Genomic DNA, 18,165 nt, shown 5'->3' on the forward strand with positions numbered 1-18,165 from the left:
ATTGAGAATGTGGGCATCACCACCTACGAAAATATTCTGTACTATTATCCTGTGTGTCTCCAGCCAAATAATAAAACACCTTCCAGCCCAGGCCTGGTCTTATATTCCACTGGTACTGGTGTGGGGCTTAACACAGAGTAGTTGCTCAGTGAATTAGCTTTTTACCTCCACCTCCTATATAACAACTCAAGTATGTTTTCCAGGCTTGCTCCTGATGGTGATCTGACCCATAAGGTTGGTTTTAGCTACTGGATCACACACTGTGGTTTTTTTCTGCGGTAATTGGTGTTTGTAATAATTCACCAAGCAGAGCTTGGTCTGGCACCTTCCCTAAGACTGACATGCCAGTGGCTGAGAGACCTTCAAGTTGTCATTCAGCTGGGGCCTTGGTCGGAAAAGCAATCCCAGGGCTGCCCATGGCATGCTGGAGGAACCACGTTCCCGAAGGTGACCAGACTGTTAACCGTGGAGCTTCCGGAAAGGTTTCTGACAAGAATAATCGACTTCTGGGAACTCCCAGCTTTGCCCCTTTGTTGCTGTGTGACCTTGGACAGGTCCCTTCCTTCTTCAGGCATGTTGCAATGGGCCTAAGTGGCTCCTCCCGAGTCGGTCTATACTGTGCGGACGGTCAAGTGATCTGGCAAACAATTGCCTTTAAACATTTACTGATATTCGATGACGCGGAGGTGGAGAACCAAGAGGAAGGGACTCAAGAGCAGCGGCCAGCGACCATCAGCCGTCAGCCCCTCGCTCCCCACCCCACCCGAACCAAAAGTCTCGCGAGACCTCCTCCTCGTACTCGGTGGCGTCATCCCCTCGGCGGCCGCGGTGGCGACGGCGACGGCGACGGCGACGGCGACGGCGCGTAAGAAACTCACAGGGGCGGCCCGTATCCCTCCGCCGCTAGCGCGGCCCGGCCCTCCCTCCTCGGGCCCGCCAATCCCCGTGCCTCCCGACCTGTCCCTCGGCCTGGGCCCACCCCGCGTTCCGGCGGCCCCACCCCGGCGGCACCGCCCGCTGCCCGCTCGCCCCTCCCTCAGTCCACCTGCAGCAGGCAGTCCCTCCGGCTGTCCGGTCTAGAGGCGCCGGTCGGCTGAGGCCTGGGCTTTTGCTCCCCGGCGGAGGGATTTGCGGCGGCTGAGGGGCGGTGCTGAGCGTAGAAAGAGGAGACAGCTACGGCGGCGGTGGCGGTGGCGGCTGCTCGGGCGGCAGCGCGTAAAGGGGCCGCCGCCGGGTGATGCGGTGACCGCTGCAGCAGGCTCAGGAGCCGAGTGGGCCCCGGCCCTGAGTCGGTCCCGCCGGACCCGCGCTCCCGAGCTCCCTGTCTTCTCCGGCCGACCCGCGATCACCGAGGCGGCCTCGCGTCCCCTCGCCCCTTCCCCTGTCCCTCCCCTGCCCCCGCCCCCGCCCCGGGGGCCTCCGCCACCCGCCTCCCACGATGGCTTTGAAGAGAATCCACAAGGTAAGCGGCCGGGGGTCGACTGTGGGTTCCGGCCCCCGGGCGGGACAGCTGAGCAGACTGCGGCCTGCACTTCCCGCCGTCGCCCCTGCCGGGCTTGCGGTCTTTTCATACCCGGCTGCCGGTGATGGCCCCGGCACCCCACTGCCTGTGATGGCGCCCACGGAGGCTCCGGCGCGCGGCCCGCGCTTAGGCCGGAGGTGCGCTCACTGGCCTCCTTTCTAGGCCCCGCGTGGTATGGAATCCCAGGGCCTGTTCCCGGCCTGGGACGCTTGCGCTAGAGGGCCATTGTCCGGGCCTCCCGGGAGGTGGGGCTGGGGCCTTGGGCGGCCCCATCGACTGAGGTCGAAAGAGCTCCTCGCCCCATCTCTGCCGGTTCCCCCACTTGCCTTGCTTGGCTCACTCCACTGAACCGCCCGAGCTTGGGGTCCCTGTTTCAGGCAGACGGAGGAAGCCTTTTTGTCCGATCGGCAAGTATTTCTTGAGTTTAGTTACCTTTTGGCGGCCACACGTTTCGGTCCATTCTACTCGTCCTGAAACTGTTAGAGTAGGGAATGTAGAGGAAAAAAAACTTGACTCTCGAGGGAGGAGGGAAGTAGGGGGAGAAGCGTTTCATTCCTTGAGATTGCCAACTGCAGTCAGAAACTAACGCTCAGTTTTACAGGAATGGATTGAATAGAAAAACTGTTAAATTTACAGGGCTTAGAGGTATAGAAACTTGAACATTGAACACCTCTGGAGAAATTACACGGTGTCCTTTTTCAGTCTTTCCACAAAATGGATTTTAACGCTTAAATTAGGTGATACGTTCAGGGAGACCTTTATAATTTAGAAGAGATTTTGCTAGATCTTTCCATTAGAAAAGATTTATTTTTTTGCCCTTTAAGACGAAAGGTTATTTAATTATCTATATGTAGGTTTTCTTTATACTGCTTCTAGAGTATGGGGTTGGCTTAAAATTTAGGGTTTATTTCCCTCTAATATTATAACCTAGTGCCTTTCCCTGTCATGTTTTTTTCTTAGAAGTGGGGAAGCACCACTAGTGATTTTTGTTCGGTGTGTCACTTGGCTACCCAGAGAGGCTGTCTTAAACCACTAATTACTTACCAAGAAGTAGATTTTGGGATTATCCACTCTAAAGGATGATGGAATGAAGATGCAAGGGGAAGAGAACCGATTTTCACCTTGCCTTAAACTCAGTGAACATGTAGATTGTTGGACCTTTTAAACACCTCAGCTAAGCAGTTGGTCCTCATTTCATTCTTGATCCTTTGATGTAGAATTAATCCCAATAGTTACCGTAAATTAGGTTAGATCCTTACCAACTTCCTTGGAATTCTTTGATCTTTGAAAGTGAAAAAAGGCAAATTTTAGACAAGGTAAATCTTTTACTGAAATGAAGCAGATTATTTGTTAAAAGAAGCTTGAACCTTAAGCAAAGATCTCTTAAAGAACTGTTTAAGGGACAGGCACACAGTGAGGCATGGTCATCCTAGTAAAAATACATAGGCATTGTCAAGGCTTTCAGGAGTACTAGGTTTGTACAGAATCTAATTGGGTAGTTACCAGTATAAGATTATACTCATAGAAAATTGTGCAGTTATCTTAAAACCTGAAGAGTGAGTATAAAGTGTGATAATGTACAGATCAAGAAATGTAGCTTTTAATCTCTGCATTGATTGATATGATATAGAGATTTATTTTTAGAGAGGGAAATAGCACTCAAAGCCTGAATTTTAATCTTAGTATAGTTGCTCCCAGTAAAATGGTTTCTTTTGAGTCATTACATATTCCCTAGAATTTCTCTAAAATACACCTGCACCCTTACAAAATTTTGAATAAGAAAAATCAAGTTTAGACAATGACTGTTTGAACTTTAACCATTCCCACTCCCACCCTCCAGTTCATAACCTAGAGCCCTCTTCAAAGTATGACTCAACTTCTGACACTGACAGTAATTAAAAAAATAAAAATTTTTAATACTTGTAAATAAGTTTTTTATATTAGTCAGTAAGATGTGAAAACAAACTGGAATTTTTTTTTTCCCCAAACATTTTATATGATATCAACTTTAAGCTGAATACAGACTTACCTAGGTACCGGTAGGATCCATCCTATCTTACCCTTAGTGGTAATAATATATCTACAATGGAATCCCCAAAAGACTTGGCTTATATAATCTTGGTCTTGAACCTCCCCAGTTATTCTCTGAAAAAGTTGTTCTACTTATACCCTTTCAGCTTTAGATATCATGAGCTGCATCTGTGTTCCAGTAAAATTTTAAGAATAAATATATTTGACATGTGGCATCTTTAGGAATTCAGTATCTTGGTTTTTTGTCAGAGGGAAATAGTGTTTTGTGAATTTGACAGTCTTTGAAATGCCATGTCTCTTTCTGGGAAAAGCTTTTGATGGATTTTATGATACACACTTTAAGGCCTCCTGACCTCCTGTGCTCTACGGAGTGTACCAAAGAGGGAGGGTCATTATAAACATCCAGTATAGTTCTGTTGCAGGGATTGGGACCCTTTGGGTCTGTTTGTATCTATACCAACTTGTCCCAGCCTGTTAGTTTTGAGGTTTTCTGCTGACTTTATAGGTCTTCAGCTTTAATTTTGATGCTTTGAGTGTTTCTAGCAACACCACCCCCAGCCCTTCTCTAGTTGGCTGCATCTCATCTGTTGTGGGCTGGGAAACCAGATCAGGGAACTTATTAAAATTATGTCTAAAATAAGACCAAGTAGGCTCTGAGTGAAGAGGGCTTCATGTATTCTGTGAGCTGTATGGCCTCTTTGGCTCATCAGAGACCTTTCTTGCTTCCTGTTTTTCTTGTGTTTTACAGATGGAGGAGGCTTTTTAGTGCCGTTATGCAGGGTTAACTTCTTTATTCTTGGATAAAAGGGTAAAACTTGAATATCTTGATTGTTTGAGAAGTTGCAGACAGACCAAAGTTAGGATACTAAAATCTCTTAACAGTAATAGTGCCTTGTACATTTTAGTGGTGTCCCGCTAGTTATAGTTTACATTTGGGATACGTAGCTTTAATGCCTGAATCATCACTAGATTTTTTTCCGCACTTTCAGCCTTCACACCTAGCTCTTTTGTTTTGTTTCTGCTGTGTTTAGATAATTGGCTGGATATTTGTGCCTTACAGGATTTCTTTTTTTTTTTAATAGAATAACCTATAGGTGAAAAATTACTAATGAAACTCTGGGTGCATGTATGGGCATGCAACATAAAAATACAGTAGCACCTAAAGAACTTGAATCTTGGTTCCTGTGAAACTGCAAGTTGATGTGGTATTAATAAAAAATGAAAAAAAATGATGTTTCTACAATATTTTTATGGCTTCTTTTTAAGACCCTTCAAGACACAAAAAAATGAAGTAAAATTTTCAGTTAAAAAAAAATTCTAGATCAACAGAGGTGAGGCTTAGAACCTCACCCTCCCTGTTCTGAGAGAAATCTTCTGCATATGTGGATGTTTTATTGCCCTTGTCTAGCTTGGATTAACACACAGTCTACAGGCACACACCTGATCATCTACATTTGCTCTCTTACAACACTAAACTATGTTTTCTACCTTTATGTTGTATCTACCTACCACTTCAGCATTTTATTAAAAATAATAAAGAGAGAAATGTGGTATCCACATATAAATCAAGTATAAAAATCAAATGTGTATTCATATTTGAACTGACTGTTTATAGTTCATAATGCATGAGCAAAACCAAAAGTTTCTGTGATGACTGCCGTTGTACTGTTCACCATGTAACTTATTCACTATGTAAGAATTTGTTCTCCATGTAAGAACTTGTTCGTTATGCTTCAGAAGATTGGAGACTGACGAAAATTAGGCTTGGGGTGGATTAATGATTGTGCATTGAGCATTGACTCCCCTATACAGAATTTTATTGTTGTTAACAACCATTTGATCAATAAATATGAGAGATGCCCTAACAACAACAACCAAAAAAAAGTACACACTTCCAATTGTAAAATAAATAAGTAACCGGGATGTAATGTATAGCATAAGGAATATAGTCAAAATATTGTAACAACTTGGTATGGTGATAGCTGGTACCTAGAATTATCATGTATATAAATGTTGAATCACTGTGTTGTACACCTGAAACTAATGTAATGTAATACTGTTGTCAACTACCCTTCAATAAAAAATAATTATCTAAAAAAAAAAAAAATTAAAAAAAAAAATAAATAAATAAAAATTCTAATTCTAATAGCAGGTGACTAAGTGAGCAAACAGAATTCAGGGGAACTAGAAATTGAATGTGCTGTCAAAAGAGGGCAGCTGCTACCCAGCTCCCTCCAAATGTTGCTGTTGCTGGGATCTACAGCCCATGTTGCCAGATCTTCTTTTTTTTTTTTTTAAAGGGAAGCCACAAATCCAGACTTTTGGTGACTAGCTCAAATTTTTAAAAAACACACTTTTTGGTAGGTTATTAAGTTCTAGTTTAAAGTGTGAATTAAAAATAAGATTGAGGTTCTCTTAGTAATTGGGAGTATAAAGATTAAATCACTTAAACCGTACTTTCTATCTTTTTAAAAGTTTCAAGGTATTGCTTTATGTAGCTGGGCAAGGTTAAGTATTTTGTAAACTGCTAATTAACTTTTTTTGCTGAGGTTTTAAATGTTTATGTGTGAGATTGTAGGGAAAATCAGTTTAGTAGATACATCGATCCCGTAGTACAACATTTTACCCTTCATTATGATCTGTTTCATGTTATGAAATCATCTTTCTGTAGACTACATACTTTCAGAATGTCTAAGGTTGGGAGATTACCAGAGGATGATACTTAAGGATATGAGAAAGGAGTTATAACACTGATAATACTAAATTTTAAAAAATTATTTTAAAATACTGTACTAGAAGTGTAATACCATTTATTTCATTAATATTATAAGAGGTAAGGATTGAATGGATTACAGTCAGAATGATGAAACATATTAGAAGATAGTCCTTGGAGTATTGGGAACTTTAACATAATAAGTGGTTGGTTGAAGATGGCTGTTTGAATTGGCTCTATCTTGGAAAACAGATATACCTTCTTATTCCAAAAGATAAACTTCTTGAAATCTCTGGAAAGATAAAAAAAAATTTTTTTTATTAGAAAATGATTCTTTGTTTTACAAAGGTTCATTGAATTGGGAAGCTTTCTTTGGTTCTTCCAAGTTGCTATTTTTTTTTTAAATTTTTTATTGAGGTATTATTGATATACACTCTTACAAAGGTTTCACATGAAAAAACAACGTGGTTACTACATCTACCCATATTATCAGGTCCCTACCCACACCCCAATGCAGTCACTGTCCATCAGTGCAGCAAGATGCCACAGATCCACTATGTGCCTTCTCTGTGCTACACTGTTCTCCCTGTGATCCCCCACACCATGTGTACTAAATGTAATATCCCTCAATACCCTTCTCCCTCCCTCTCCACCCGCCCTCCCACACCCCTCCCACACCCCTCCCCTTGGTAACCACTAGTCTTCCAGGTTGCTATTTAAGTGTAATTTAAACAGCCATCATTGAAGGATAACTTAATAAAATCAAGGTTTTCTTTAAAGTCTCCTAATGTGTATTACTGTACTACTGACTGACAAAAGAGAAAGTTTTGATAGATTCCAATTCTGGATATTTTAGTCCAGAGTGAGAGGGCTGCTAAAATATCCTAGGCAGTTCCCAGGATAGGAATACCTGACTCATCCCTGATGCTGCCAGGAACTTCTGCAGCCTCATCCCAGAAATGCAGGCATGCACTTGTATTTTTCTGGAGAAATAAAGTTTTGGTGGTTAGGTTCCCAGGCTAACCTTCAAAAGCATATTAAACTGTGATATCTGAAAATAAAGTGCCCTTTGTTCTGTGTATAGAGTCAAGTCAGAGTTAAAGTAATAGAATCAAAAAATGTTAGCACTGCAGCACATCTCAGAGCTACTGTCTGAAAAGGCCATGCAACTTACTAGGGCTGGATCAAGAAGCTGGATTTCTTGACTGTGTCCAGTGTCTTTTCTGGCAGGCCACACATCCTTACATAGCAGTTAGGTATTTGTTCAGTTAGGTATTGAAACTGCCCTGCAACCAGAAGATTTTTTCCTCACTCTCTTTTTATCATGGGATAGGTGTCTGTGCACTCCCTTAAAACTGCAATTTTGGATTTTCTATCCTCCATCTTTCATCAGAGTCAAATGAATTTTTTAATCTCTCCAAAAGAGCAAGAATCACTACCCTACCTCTTTAAACACTGCCTTAATGTCAGTAGGTGACCCAATTACCTATTCTGCAGAGAAAATAGAAATCTTATGTGTGAGTCCTTTCAGATTTCCTTTGAGCCCTTTTAAAACAAAACAAAATAAAACCATGCTGCTACCATCTTTAGAGTACTCACTCTTTATCAGAATTACTGAATCTTCGAAACAACTCCATGAGAATTCTGTTCTCCTAGGTTAGATGAAAAAACTGACAATTGCGGGTTATTATATAGTTATGGTAGAAAGAGCCAGAATTCAGATGCATGCGGTCTTGACTATAGAGCCAGCCATTGCTCCAGATTTACCTTAGTCATTGCTGTTCGCTCTCATCCATGGAGAATTTGTACTTCCCCCTTCGCCAAGGTAACCTTTGCTTTCAGTCTTTTCTTTCTTCTAGGTCCTCGCATTCTAGTAATTGTCTCTGCTTCCCCAGTTCCAGTCTCTTCACTAACAACCCTTACCATCCAAATTTATCCAAGATTTCCCCTTTCCTAAAAAAGTAAAAACAGGAAAAGAAAGCTTTTTAACCTCCTTCCACCACCAGAGCTACTTCTTTCCTCTTCTTTATTGCTCCTATCTCTGGCATTCAGTGCCAAAATTCTTGAAAGAATAGTCTATTCATTGTTCTAGGACTGTTTAGTGAGGCCACTGATGATTACTTAATTTCCAAATCCAATGGATACCTCAGTTTTTATTTTAACTTTTGTAACAGTTAATGTGGTTATCATTTATCTCCCTTAGCTTCTGATAACCTGCTATGACCTTCCTCATATTTAGTGTTTCCCAACTTTATTAGGATGCTTTTTTAACTAATGTCATTGATGGGTACAAGCTAGAGTTCATAAAATAATGTATACTTGGATTAAAATTGACAGTACAAACTGTCCCAGGTAAATAACTAAAATATAATATCACAAGCAGAAAATTTGATAAATTATTTTAAAACATATTAATATGAAGCATCATTCACTGTCATTTTGTTGTAAGGTTACATGCACTTAAAGAATGGTATTTTTCTTGCACAATGAAAGAGATCCTCTCAGGTGCTGCATTAAATGTTACTGTGTATTTTCATTAGAGTATAATATGAGAATTTGTTTCAAATAGGTGTAGTGTAGCAAAAGAAGAATATACACTACATATTTTGCAATATTCATGCAATTAGGCTGCTTACTGACATTACTGATTTTTCATGGGCAGACAGTTCACCTAATTAAAAAAAATAGAAGTCTATCCTTAGCTCATGTTTATTTTTAAATCATCTGACTTTTTGGACTTATGAATGAAAGGACTCTGATTTTCATTTAAAATGTACATATTCTAGTTATAAGTCCATAGGGAAACAATTAGCGTAATAGAAATATTCAACATACAAAATAGCCTTTAATTAAATAACTTCTCAAATAAATATTGGATATGGTAAGAAACAGGATAGATCAGTGGAGTCAAGTAGACAATAATATGCCCGTGGTTAAACCATTTGCATATCAAACACAGATGGACATCATTTGCTTTGCGGTGTGTGCTTCTCAAGGCAAGTTACTGCTTTAAATCTGCAGAAATTAGTATTTCTTTTAAAAACTTGTATTAAAAGTGGTTAAAATTTAGGACAAAAATATTGCCACCTTTATTTCTATAGTATTTATTGGTATCTCATGAGAAGTACTACTGTAATTGAAACAGTTGTAATTGTTGATCCTTTTCAGAATAATTTTCCTTTAGTCTTTAGTGCTTTTCTTTATACAGAGGATGTCTTCTGATTCCACCCCATTCTCCTTCTAAATCTGAATTCTTTATTCATCCTTAGAGACCCGACAAAAATGGCTATTCTATGAAGCATGCCCCAGGCATGCAGGCAGTAGGGTTCCACTGTAGAACTGTTTCTTAGTATGTAGATGTGATTGCACATGTACACAGAGCCCTCACTGAGCTCTCCTGGGCAAAGTCCCTTCCTTATTAGTTACATTCCCAGTACCTGACACATAGTAGGCATTTGCCAGCAGCAGTAAACAAATGCCAACAGCAAGTGGTGTGATGGGAAAAATTGGATTTTGAAGCAATATACCTACTGAAGTCATGTTCTAACCCTGTGGCCTTAGGCAAGTCACTTCTCTAATTTTCTTTTTAGCTTCAGCTTCCTCGTCTGTAGAATGGGGTGAGTGTCACAGACCCTGCAAGCCTGTGGGGGATGAATAGAAAGAAAATACGGACTACATAAAAGGTAGTTTTAAATACTACCACTGTGGTTTAATTGCCCAGTAAGTTTGACCATTGGTTGAATCGTGAAATCTTAGGTGTTAGTATTTAAGTGTCTGTTTAGCATTTTACTCCATTGCCACCCCAACCAAAAGAAAAAAAGTACCTTGATGTTGTAGAAGTAATGTTTTGTAATATTTCTAAATAGAAAAAAGGACTGAATTCCAAACTTCTTCTTCAACAGACTCTAAAATATCGTCACCTTAGTATGTTTCTAGTACGTGTGATGTTTGTGTAGGTCTAGAAGTAAAAACAGTTCTCTTAACATCATCTTATAACCTAAGTGTCTGCTGCTGTTTTGAGCACTTCCCCCACTACCTATAGAGCATCATGCTGATGTAAGTGATAGTACTCCTTTGCCAACTTCTTAAGGGCTTATGTCAGATAAATATTTGTATCAACAGGGCCACACTCCTTCTGGAGGCTTTTTGGAAGAATCCTTCCTTACCTCTTCCAGCTTTCTGGTAGCATTCCTTGGCTTTCTTGGTTTGTGCCACATCACTCCAGTCTCTGCCTTCATCTTCACATTTCCTTCTGTATGTGTGTATCTTTTTTTTTTTTTTTTTTTTAATAATTATTTTTTATTGAAGGGTAGTTGACACACAGTATTACATTACATGAGTTTCAAGTGTACAACACAGTGGTAGAACATTTATATACATAATTCGAGGTTCCAGCTATCACCCTACCAGGCTGTTACAATATCTTGACTATATTCCTTATGCTATACCTTACATCCCGGTTACTAATTTATTTTACCATTGGAAGTCTGTCCTTTTTTTTTTTTTTTTTTTTTTTTTTGTGAGGGCATCTCTCATATTTATTGATCAAATGGTTGTTAACGACAATAAAATTCTGTATAGGGGAGTCAATGCTCAATGCACAATCATTATTCCACCCCAAGCCTAATTTTTGTCAGTCTCCAATCTTCTGAGGCATAACAAACAAGTTTTTACATGTAGAACAAATTCTTACATAATGAATAAGTTACATAGTGAACAGTACAAGGGCAGTCATCACAGAAACTTTCGGTTTTGCTCATGCATTATGAACTCTAAACAGTCAGTTCAAATATGAATACTCATTTGGTTTTTATACTTGATTTATATGTGGATACCACATTTCTCTCTTTATTATTATTATTTTTAATAAAATGCTGAAGTGGTAGGTAGATACAAGATAAAGGTAGAAAACATAGTTTAGTGTTGTAAGAGAGCAAATATAGATGATCAGGTGTGTGCCTGTAGACTATGTGTTAATCCAAGCTAGACCAGGGCAATAAAACATCCACGTATGCAGAAGATTTCTCTCAGAACGGGGGGGTGAGGTTCTAAGCCTCACCTCTGTTGATCCCCAATTTCTCACCTGATGGCCCCCCTGCGACTGTGCCTGTCTTAGGTTGTTCCTCCCTTGAGGAATCTTACCCGTCTCTGGCTAACCAGTCATCTTCCGGGGCCATACAGGGAAGTGTGAAGTTGGTAAGTGAGAGAGAAGCCTTATTGTTTGAAAAAGTTAGCTTTTTACTTCTTTGCATATTTATGCCCTGTGGCTTGTATGTGTGTATCTTCTCTTTCATCTCTTCTGTGGACACTTGGTATTAAATTTAGGGTCTACTCAAGTAATCCAGGATTATCTTATCTCAAGATCCTTAATTTAATTATATCTAAAAGACCCTTTTTCCAAATAAGGTAAACATGTCAGGTTTCAGGAATTAAGATGTGCCACATGTTTTGGGGGGGACCATTCAATCCAATATGGCAACTGATCAACAAATTCTGTAATTGTCTATGGGCTTTTCTGGGGTTTTGTTTGTTTGTTTTTTTAACTTTATATATTTTTGAAACAGTCTCAGACCTGAAGAAAAGTTGCAAATAAAATACGTAGAACATCTTTTTCTTTAACCGTTTCAAAGTTGTCAACATGCCTCATCAACCCCAAATACCTTAATATGTATTTCTTACAAAAAAGGACATTGTGCACATAATCACAATATACCATCAAAATTAGGAAATTTCCATTGAGATCTTACTGCCATCTAATCCTCAGACCCCATTCAAGTTTTGCCAATTGTTCCAGTAATGTCTATTATGGGAAATGATCCTGTCCAGAGTTACTCATTCAGTTTGGTTATTTATCTTTAGTCTCCTTCAGTTCCTTAGTTTTTCCTTGGTTTCATGACCTTGATACTTTTAAAAGATTACAGTCATTTTGTAAAATGTCTCTCAGTTTGGGTTTGATGTTTCCTCATGATCATATATAGGTTATACATCTGTCATGTAACTAGTGCTGTGTCCCTCTCTTTGCCTGCTATCAAGTGGTGCATGATTTTGGTTGGGTTCTTTTCATTGCATCCTGTCAGGTGGTAATCAGTTTCAGTTTGACCCATTTCTGAGAATTTTCACTTCCATTACTTGATTAAGGTGGTGTTTACCAGGGTTCCCTATTGTAGACTTACTCTTTTTTCCTTTATAACGAATAAGTACATTTGGCCCTTGAACAACTCTAGTTTGAACTGTGCAGATCCACTGAGTACATGGATTTTTTTTTCAGTAAATAAATTGGTAAAGTTATTGGACATTTGCGATAATTTGAAAAAGATTTTTCTCTTTATTGTAGGAATACAGTATATAATATTACATACAAAATATGTGTTAATAGGCTCTTTATATTATCACTAAGGCTCTGGTCAACAGTAGGCTCTTAAGTTTTGGGGGAGTAAAGGTTATGCATGGATTTTCAACTGGGGGAGCATCTGCCCCTTTAACCCCTGCATTATTCAAGGGTCAGTTGTTAATTCGTTGAGAGACACTTTGAGAATATGTACTTAACCAGTTTGTATTATTTATCTATTGCTGCATAAGAAAGTACCCCCAAAACTTAGCTATTTAAAACAAAAGACATTTATGATCACATAGTTTCTGAAGATCAGGAATCTGCTAATGGCTTATAGCTGGGTGGTTCTGGCTCAGGGTCTTTTTGGAGGTTGTGGCCAAGCTGTTGCTCAGGCTGCAGTTCTCTGAAGTCTGCTACAGGGTCCCTTTCCAAACTCATGATTATTGGCATATCTGTTACTTGTGGGTTGTTGGATTGAGGGGCTCAATTTCCTCCCCATATGGGTCTCTGCATTGGGCTACCTGAGCATGCATAACACATAGCAGCTGGCTTCCCTCAGAGAGAGCCAGCAACCAAGTGAAAGTCCACACTACCTTTTATATATAATCTAATCTCAGAAGTGACATACCTTCACTTCTGCCATATTGTATTAGTCTCATAGATCACCCCTGATACAGTGGGTGAGAAGACTACACAAAGCTGTGAATACTATGTGTCAAGGATCATTAAGAGCCCTTGGAGTCTGGTTACCACACTGTTACTCAAATTTTTTAATAGTCACTTTTAAATTTACATTTGTATGAACTCATTTACTGTTTTGCTCAGGTGAGTTATAATATTTTATAAAATTTATTTTAGTGCTGAAATTCTTCCAGATTTGCTCTTTTTTCCCCCCATGATTCTTTGACCACTTCTTTATGTCTGGTAAAAGATGTTTCTAGCTTTTTATTCTGCTTACCCTGAATTAGCCCTGTAATTACCTATTTTTTCCAAGGATCCCTAGTTCTTTTTAGTAGAGAATAATATTTAGATACCAAGATCTGGATGCTAGGTGTACTCATGGCTCCTGGAATTTCATTGTTTCCAAGCTTTCCCAGTGTAATCAGTGGATGTAGCTAAGGGATATGTGTGTGTGTGTGTGTATAATATACACAAGCTTTCCCAATGTAATCAGTGGATGTAGCTAAGGGATGTGTGTGTGTGTGTGTGTGTGTGTGTGTACACACAATTTCCATGTGTGTAATTTATTTTAATTTCTAGATATCAAAAACCATGAGTTCACACTGTTAACGTCCTTACCAGTCAAATACATAGGGTTCACACTGTGTTTCTTCCTTTCAATATTGGTATTCTTTTTCTGGCAGTGAGAAACATGGTTTCTGTTATTTTTTAATATATTTACTGTTTCATCAGTTCCCCTGTATATAATCAGGCTCCCATAGCTATGTGCTCCCATCTGCGTAGATATTATTCTTGCCCTGCCCTGGGACACCTTTCTTAACTCTCTTTTGACTTCAATATCCTCCACTGGGTCATACCCATCCCCTTGTCAATATCCTCAACATTTTGCGAAAACAAAGTAAAGAACTTCTTATTTGACATAAATATCTAGATAAGAACTGTTTAAAATAATAGTGCTAGTCATGTAGAACATTACTTAAAACAAAAACAAATACAGGAAATTCAACCCAGTGGTTGTGACTACTTAGTGTTTTTACCAGTTAGGGAATATGGCATTTTCTATAGCCCATTTTTATAGAAAACTAAGAGTATAATTTTAGTTTAGTATTATTCTGAGACAATTTTGGTAACTCTAGTAACCTGTAAACTGGGCTCTAATCTGAGAAGTGGTTGGAAACAACCATAATTAAAAGTCCTGTAACTTATCTTTGATTTATGAAATATTTTATAAATACAAAAAGTTTTAGAAGCTGATGTGACCAACACCTGTGTACATGCTACCCAGCTTTAACATTCAGACTTAATTAAGCTTCAGTGTTAAAGTAATAAAGAGCAGTAGCTTCTTCTAGTAATTTATGAGCTTGGTGTCTTTGCATATTTAGAAATATTCTTGTTTTGATAAGGTTGCATTGTTATAGGTGATAGAGAATTACTTGTGGAACCTCTCTTATGTCACCTGTTGCATCAAGGCAATAAAGTATCATCACTGAGCTTAGTCGTAGGCCAGATTCCTGTCCATTGAAAAGCTTTTTGTATCTTTAAGTGTTGTGCTTCATGTTTGTTGACTAGAAATAATAAAATCCATTTTGCAATTGTTGAGCTTACCAGGAATGTATCATACATGTTTGTGACTTCTTTTTAACATTGTGAATTGCCATGGTATTTTAGAATTTCCATTTCAAGGGGATTTGAAACCATTTCCCAAATGTTTAGGACACTGATTAAATTGCTTAAAAACAAAAATTTGAATTCCTTTTCAAAAGAGAAATAGTTATATCCTTTATTTTCATCACTACAGGACAGATCTCTAAAAAATAAAATCTTGTTTAACACAGTGGCAATCCCAAAACAATTATTCAGTAATTTTGGGGGGATATATATTTATTTTAGTTCCTCTGTTGTTGAATCTATAACTTGATGTGGAAATTAAATTGTATGAGCTCACATGCAATATGCATGCAAGTTAAGAAAATTGCTTGGACTTTTGGGAGCAACTTGAAGCCAATAATGCTCATTGGCATTTGGAAAGGAGGTATTAGTTTCTCATGCGGGACATGAACATGACTTGATCTTCTAATCTCAGAGCTTGAGACAGGACCACAAGTGAAGCACTTTTTGTGGTCAGTATTTTCATTGTCTTCTAGTTACCAGTATTGCTGTTAAGTAGTCCAAAACTATTCTGATTTCTGATCCTGTGTATATGACCATGTAGAGGAAGTTTGTAGTTTTCTTTGTCCCCAGTGTTGTGAAATTTCATGACGTGGTGTAGGTCAATTTTCATTTAATTTGTTCAACGTTCATTTGGTCTTTTCCAGCCAGAAATTCATGTCCTGAAGTTTTAAGAAATTTAATCCAATCATTTTAGTTCATAGTTTTATTAACTTCAATTTTCTCTCTTCTCCCTTTTTATAAACTATTAGTGGATGTTGGAGTTCCTGGACTAGTCTCCCCTGCCCCTTCTATCTATATGGATTTCCTGTTCTGGACATTTCATATAAATGGAATCATACAATATATGACTTCAGTGTCTGGCTTCTTTTGTTTAGCCTATGTTTTCTTTCTTTTTTGTATGTAATTTTTTTCTTTTTCTAAATTGAAGTATAGTTGATAATACAGTATTGGTTTCAAGCATACAATATAATGATTTGACTTACATTATTAAATTCTCACTACAATAAGTGTAGTTACTGTCATCATACAAAGATACTATATTATTGACTATACTTCCTATGCTTTTATTCCCATGACTAATTTATTTTATAACTGGAAGCCTGCAGCCCTTTGTCGCCTTTACCCACTCCCATATCCCCCTATGCCATAATCCCCTCCCCTTGGGCAAACCCCAGTGTGTTCTCTGTCCATGAGTCTATTTCTGTTTTGTTTGTTCATTTTTGTTTTTTAGATTCCGTATATAATTGAAATGGTATTTGTCTCTCTCTGCCTGGCATTTTTCACTTTGCATGATACCTTGTAAGTCCATCCATGTTGTTGCAAATGGCAGTATTTCATTCTTTTTTTATGGCTGAGTAATATTCCATTGTTTATATGTACCACATCTTCTTTATGGGTTCATCTATTGATGGACACTTTGATTGCTCTCATATCTTGGCTCTTGTAAATAATGCTGCAGCAGTCATAGGAGTGCATATATCTTTGTGAATTGGTGATTTTGTTTCCTTTGGGTAGATTCCCAGAAGTGGAATTGGTCATATGGTATTTCTATTTTTAGTTTTTCGAGAAACTTCTATACTGCTTTCCATAGTGCTGCACCAGTTTATATTCCTACCAGCAGTGTACAAGGGTTCCCTTTTTTGCGCATCCTTGCCAACACTTCCTATTTCTTGTCTTTTTGGATATAAGCTATTCTGACTGGTGTGAGGTGATACTTCATTGTGGTTTTGATTTGCATTTCCCTGATGATTAGTGATATTGAGCATCTTTTCATGTGTCTGTTAGCTGTCTGTGTGCCTTTAGAGGAATGTCTATTCTCTGCCCATTTTTAAATAGGATTTTTTGGTTTTGAGGGGGTGGGTTGTATGAGTTCCTCATGTATTTTGGAATTAACCACTTGTCAGATACCATTTGTAAATATATTCTCCCTTCAGTAGGTTGCCTTTACATTTTGTTGCTGGTTTCCTTTGTGGTGCAGAAGCTTATTAGTTTGATGTAGTCCCACTTGTTTATTTTTGCTTTTGTTTCTGTTAGCTGGGGAGACATAACTAGAAAAAGATAACTAATGCTGATGTTTAAGAGTTTACTTTAGCATAGTGTTTTCATTGTTTATCTAAGCTTTTTATGACTGGTTACTATTCCATTGTATGGATATGCCATATTTTCTTTTTGCATTCATTATTAGTTGGTGGGCATTTGGGTAGTTTTCCACTTTGTAACTATTAATAATTTTGCTATGAACGTTTACTTTCAAATTTTTGTGTGATCATATGTTTTCATTCCTCTTGGATATAGACTTAGAGGTGGAATTGCTGGGTCATGTGGTAATTCTGTTTAATTTTTTGAGAAACCACCAGATTATTTTCCAAACTGGCTGTGCTATTTTATATTCCCACCAGCAGTCTTGTGAGGGCTCCAGTTTCTCCACATTGTCACCAACACTTGTTAGTTTATTATTTTGATTATAGCTTTCATAGTAGGTGTCCAGTCTTGTATCATTGTGGTTATGATTTGCATTTCTCTGATGACAAAGTGATGTTGAGCATTTTGTCATGTGCTTATTGGCTATATGTGTATGTGTGTGTGTGTGTATATATATATATATATATATATATATATATATATATATATATCCCCTTTGGAGAAATGTATATCTTAGGCCTATTTTTAAATTGAGTTGTCTTTTTATTATAGAGCTGTAAGAATTTTTTACATATTCTGGATACTAAATCATTATCAGATAAGTGATTTGCAAAATTTTCTCCCATTTTGTGGGTTGCCTTTTCACTTAATGGATGTACAGAAGTTTTAAATTTTGAAATCTGTTTATCTAATTTTTCTTTTGTCACTTGTGCTTTTCTGTCATGTCTAGGAAACTGTTAATGACACTTGAATTAAAGAAAAAGAAACTTGATTAATCCAAGGATACAAAGATTTATATTTACGTTTCTAAGAGCTTTGTAGTTTTAACTCTTACATTTAGGTCTTTGATTTTTTTCTCCCAGATTTTTTAATTGTCATAAAATACATATAACATAAAATTTACCATCTTAACCATTTTTTTTTATTAAGGTATCATGATATACACTCTTATGAAGTTCCACAAGAAAAACAGTGTGGTTATTCACCCTTATTGAGTCCCTCCCATACCCCATTGCAGTCACTGCCCATCAGTGTAGTAAGATGACACAGAGTCCCTACTTCTCTGTGCTACAC

General features: G+C 38.3%; 1 protein-coding gene across 3 annotated transcripts in view; it reads left to right on the forward strand.

Annotated features, from left to right (window-relative positions):
* The first annotated feature begins 1,288 nt into the window (after window positions 1–1,288).
* The window catches only part of UBE2D2 (ubiquitin conjugating enzyme E2 D2), a 48,870-nt gene continuing 31,993 nt past the window's right edge, over window positions 1,289–18,165 (forward strand). Inside the window, exons 1-2 of one of the 3 annotated variants that reach the window (XM_057490955.1) lie at window positions 1,355–1,462; window positions 4,302–4,361. Coding sequence is in view for 1 of the 3 variants with exons in the window: in XM_036896795.2 (XP_036752690.1) it covers window positions 1,439–1,462 (24 nt within the window). In the remaining 2 variants the exon portion in view is untranslated. Of the gene's footprint in view, window positions 1,463–4,301; window positions 4,362–18,165 lie in introns of all 3 variants that reach the window. The other 2 variants (XM_036896795.2, XM_057490956.1) reach the window with 2 other exon arrangements.

This window comes from Manis pentadactyla, chromosome 13 (genome assembly GCF_030020395.1).
Source record: "Manis pentadactyla isolate mManPen7 chromosome 13, mManPen7.hap1, whole genome shotgun sequence".
Classification (NCBI taxonomy): Eukaryota; Metazoa; Chordata; class Mammalia; order Pholidota; family Manidae; genus Manis; species Manis pentadactyla.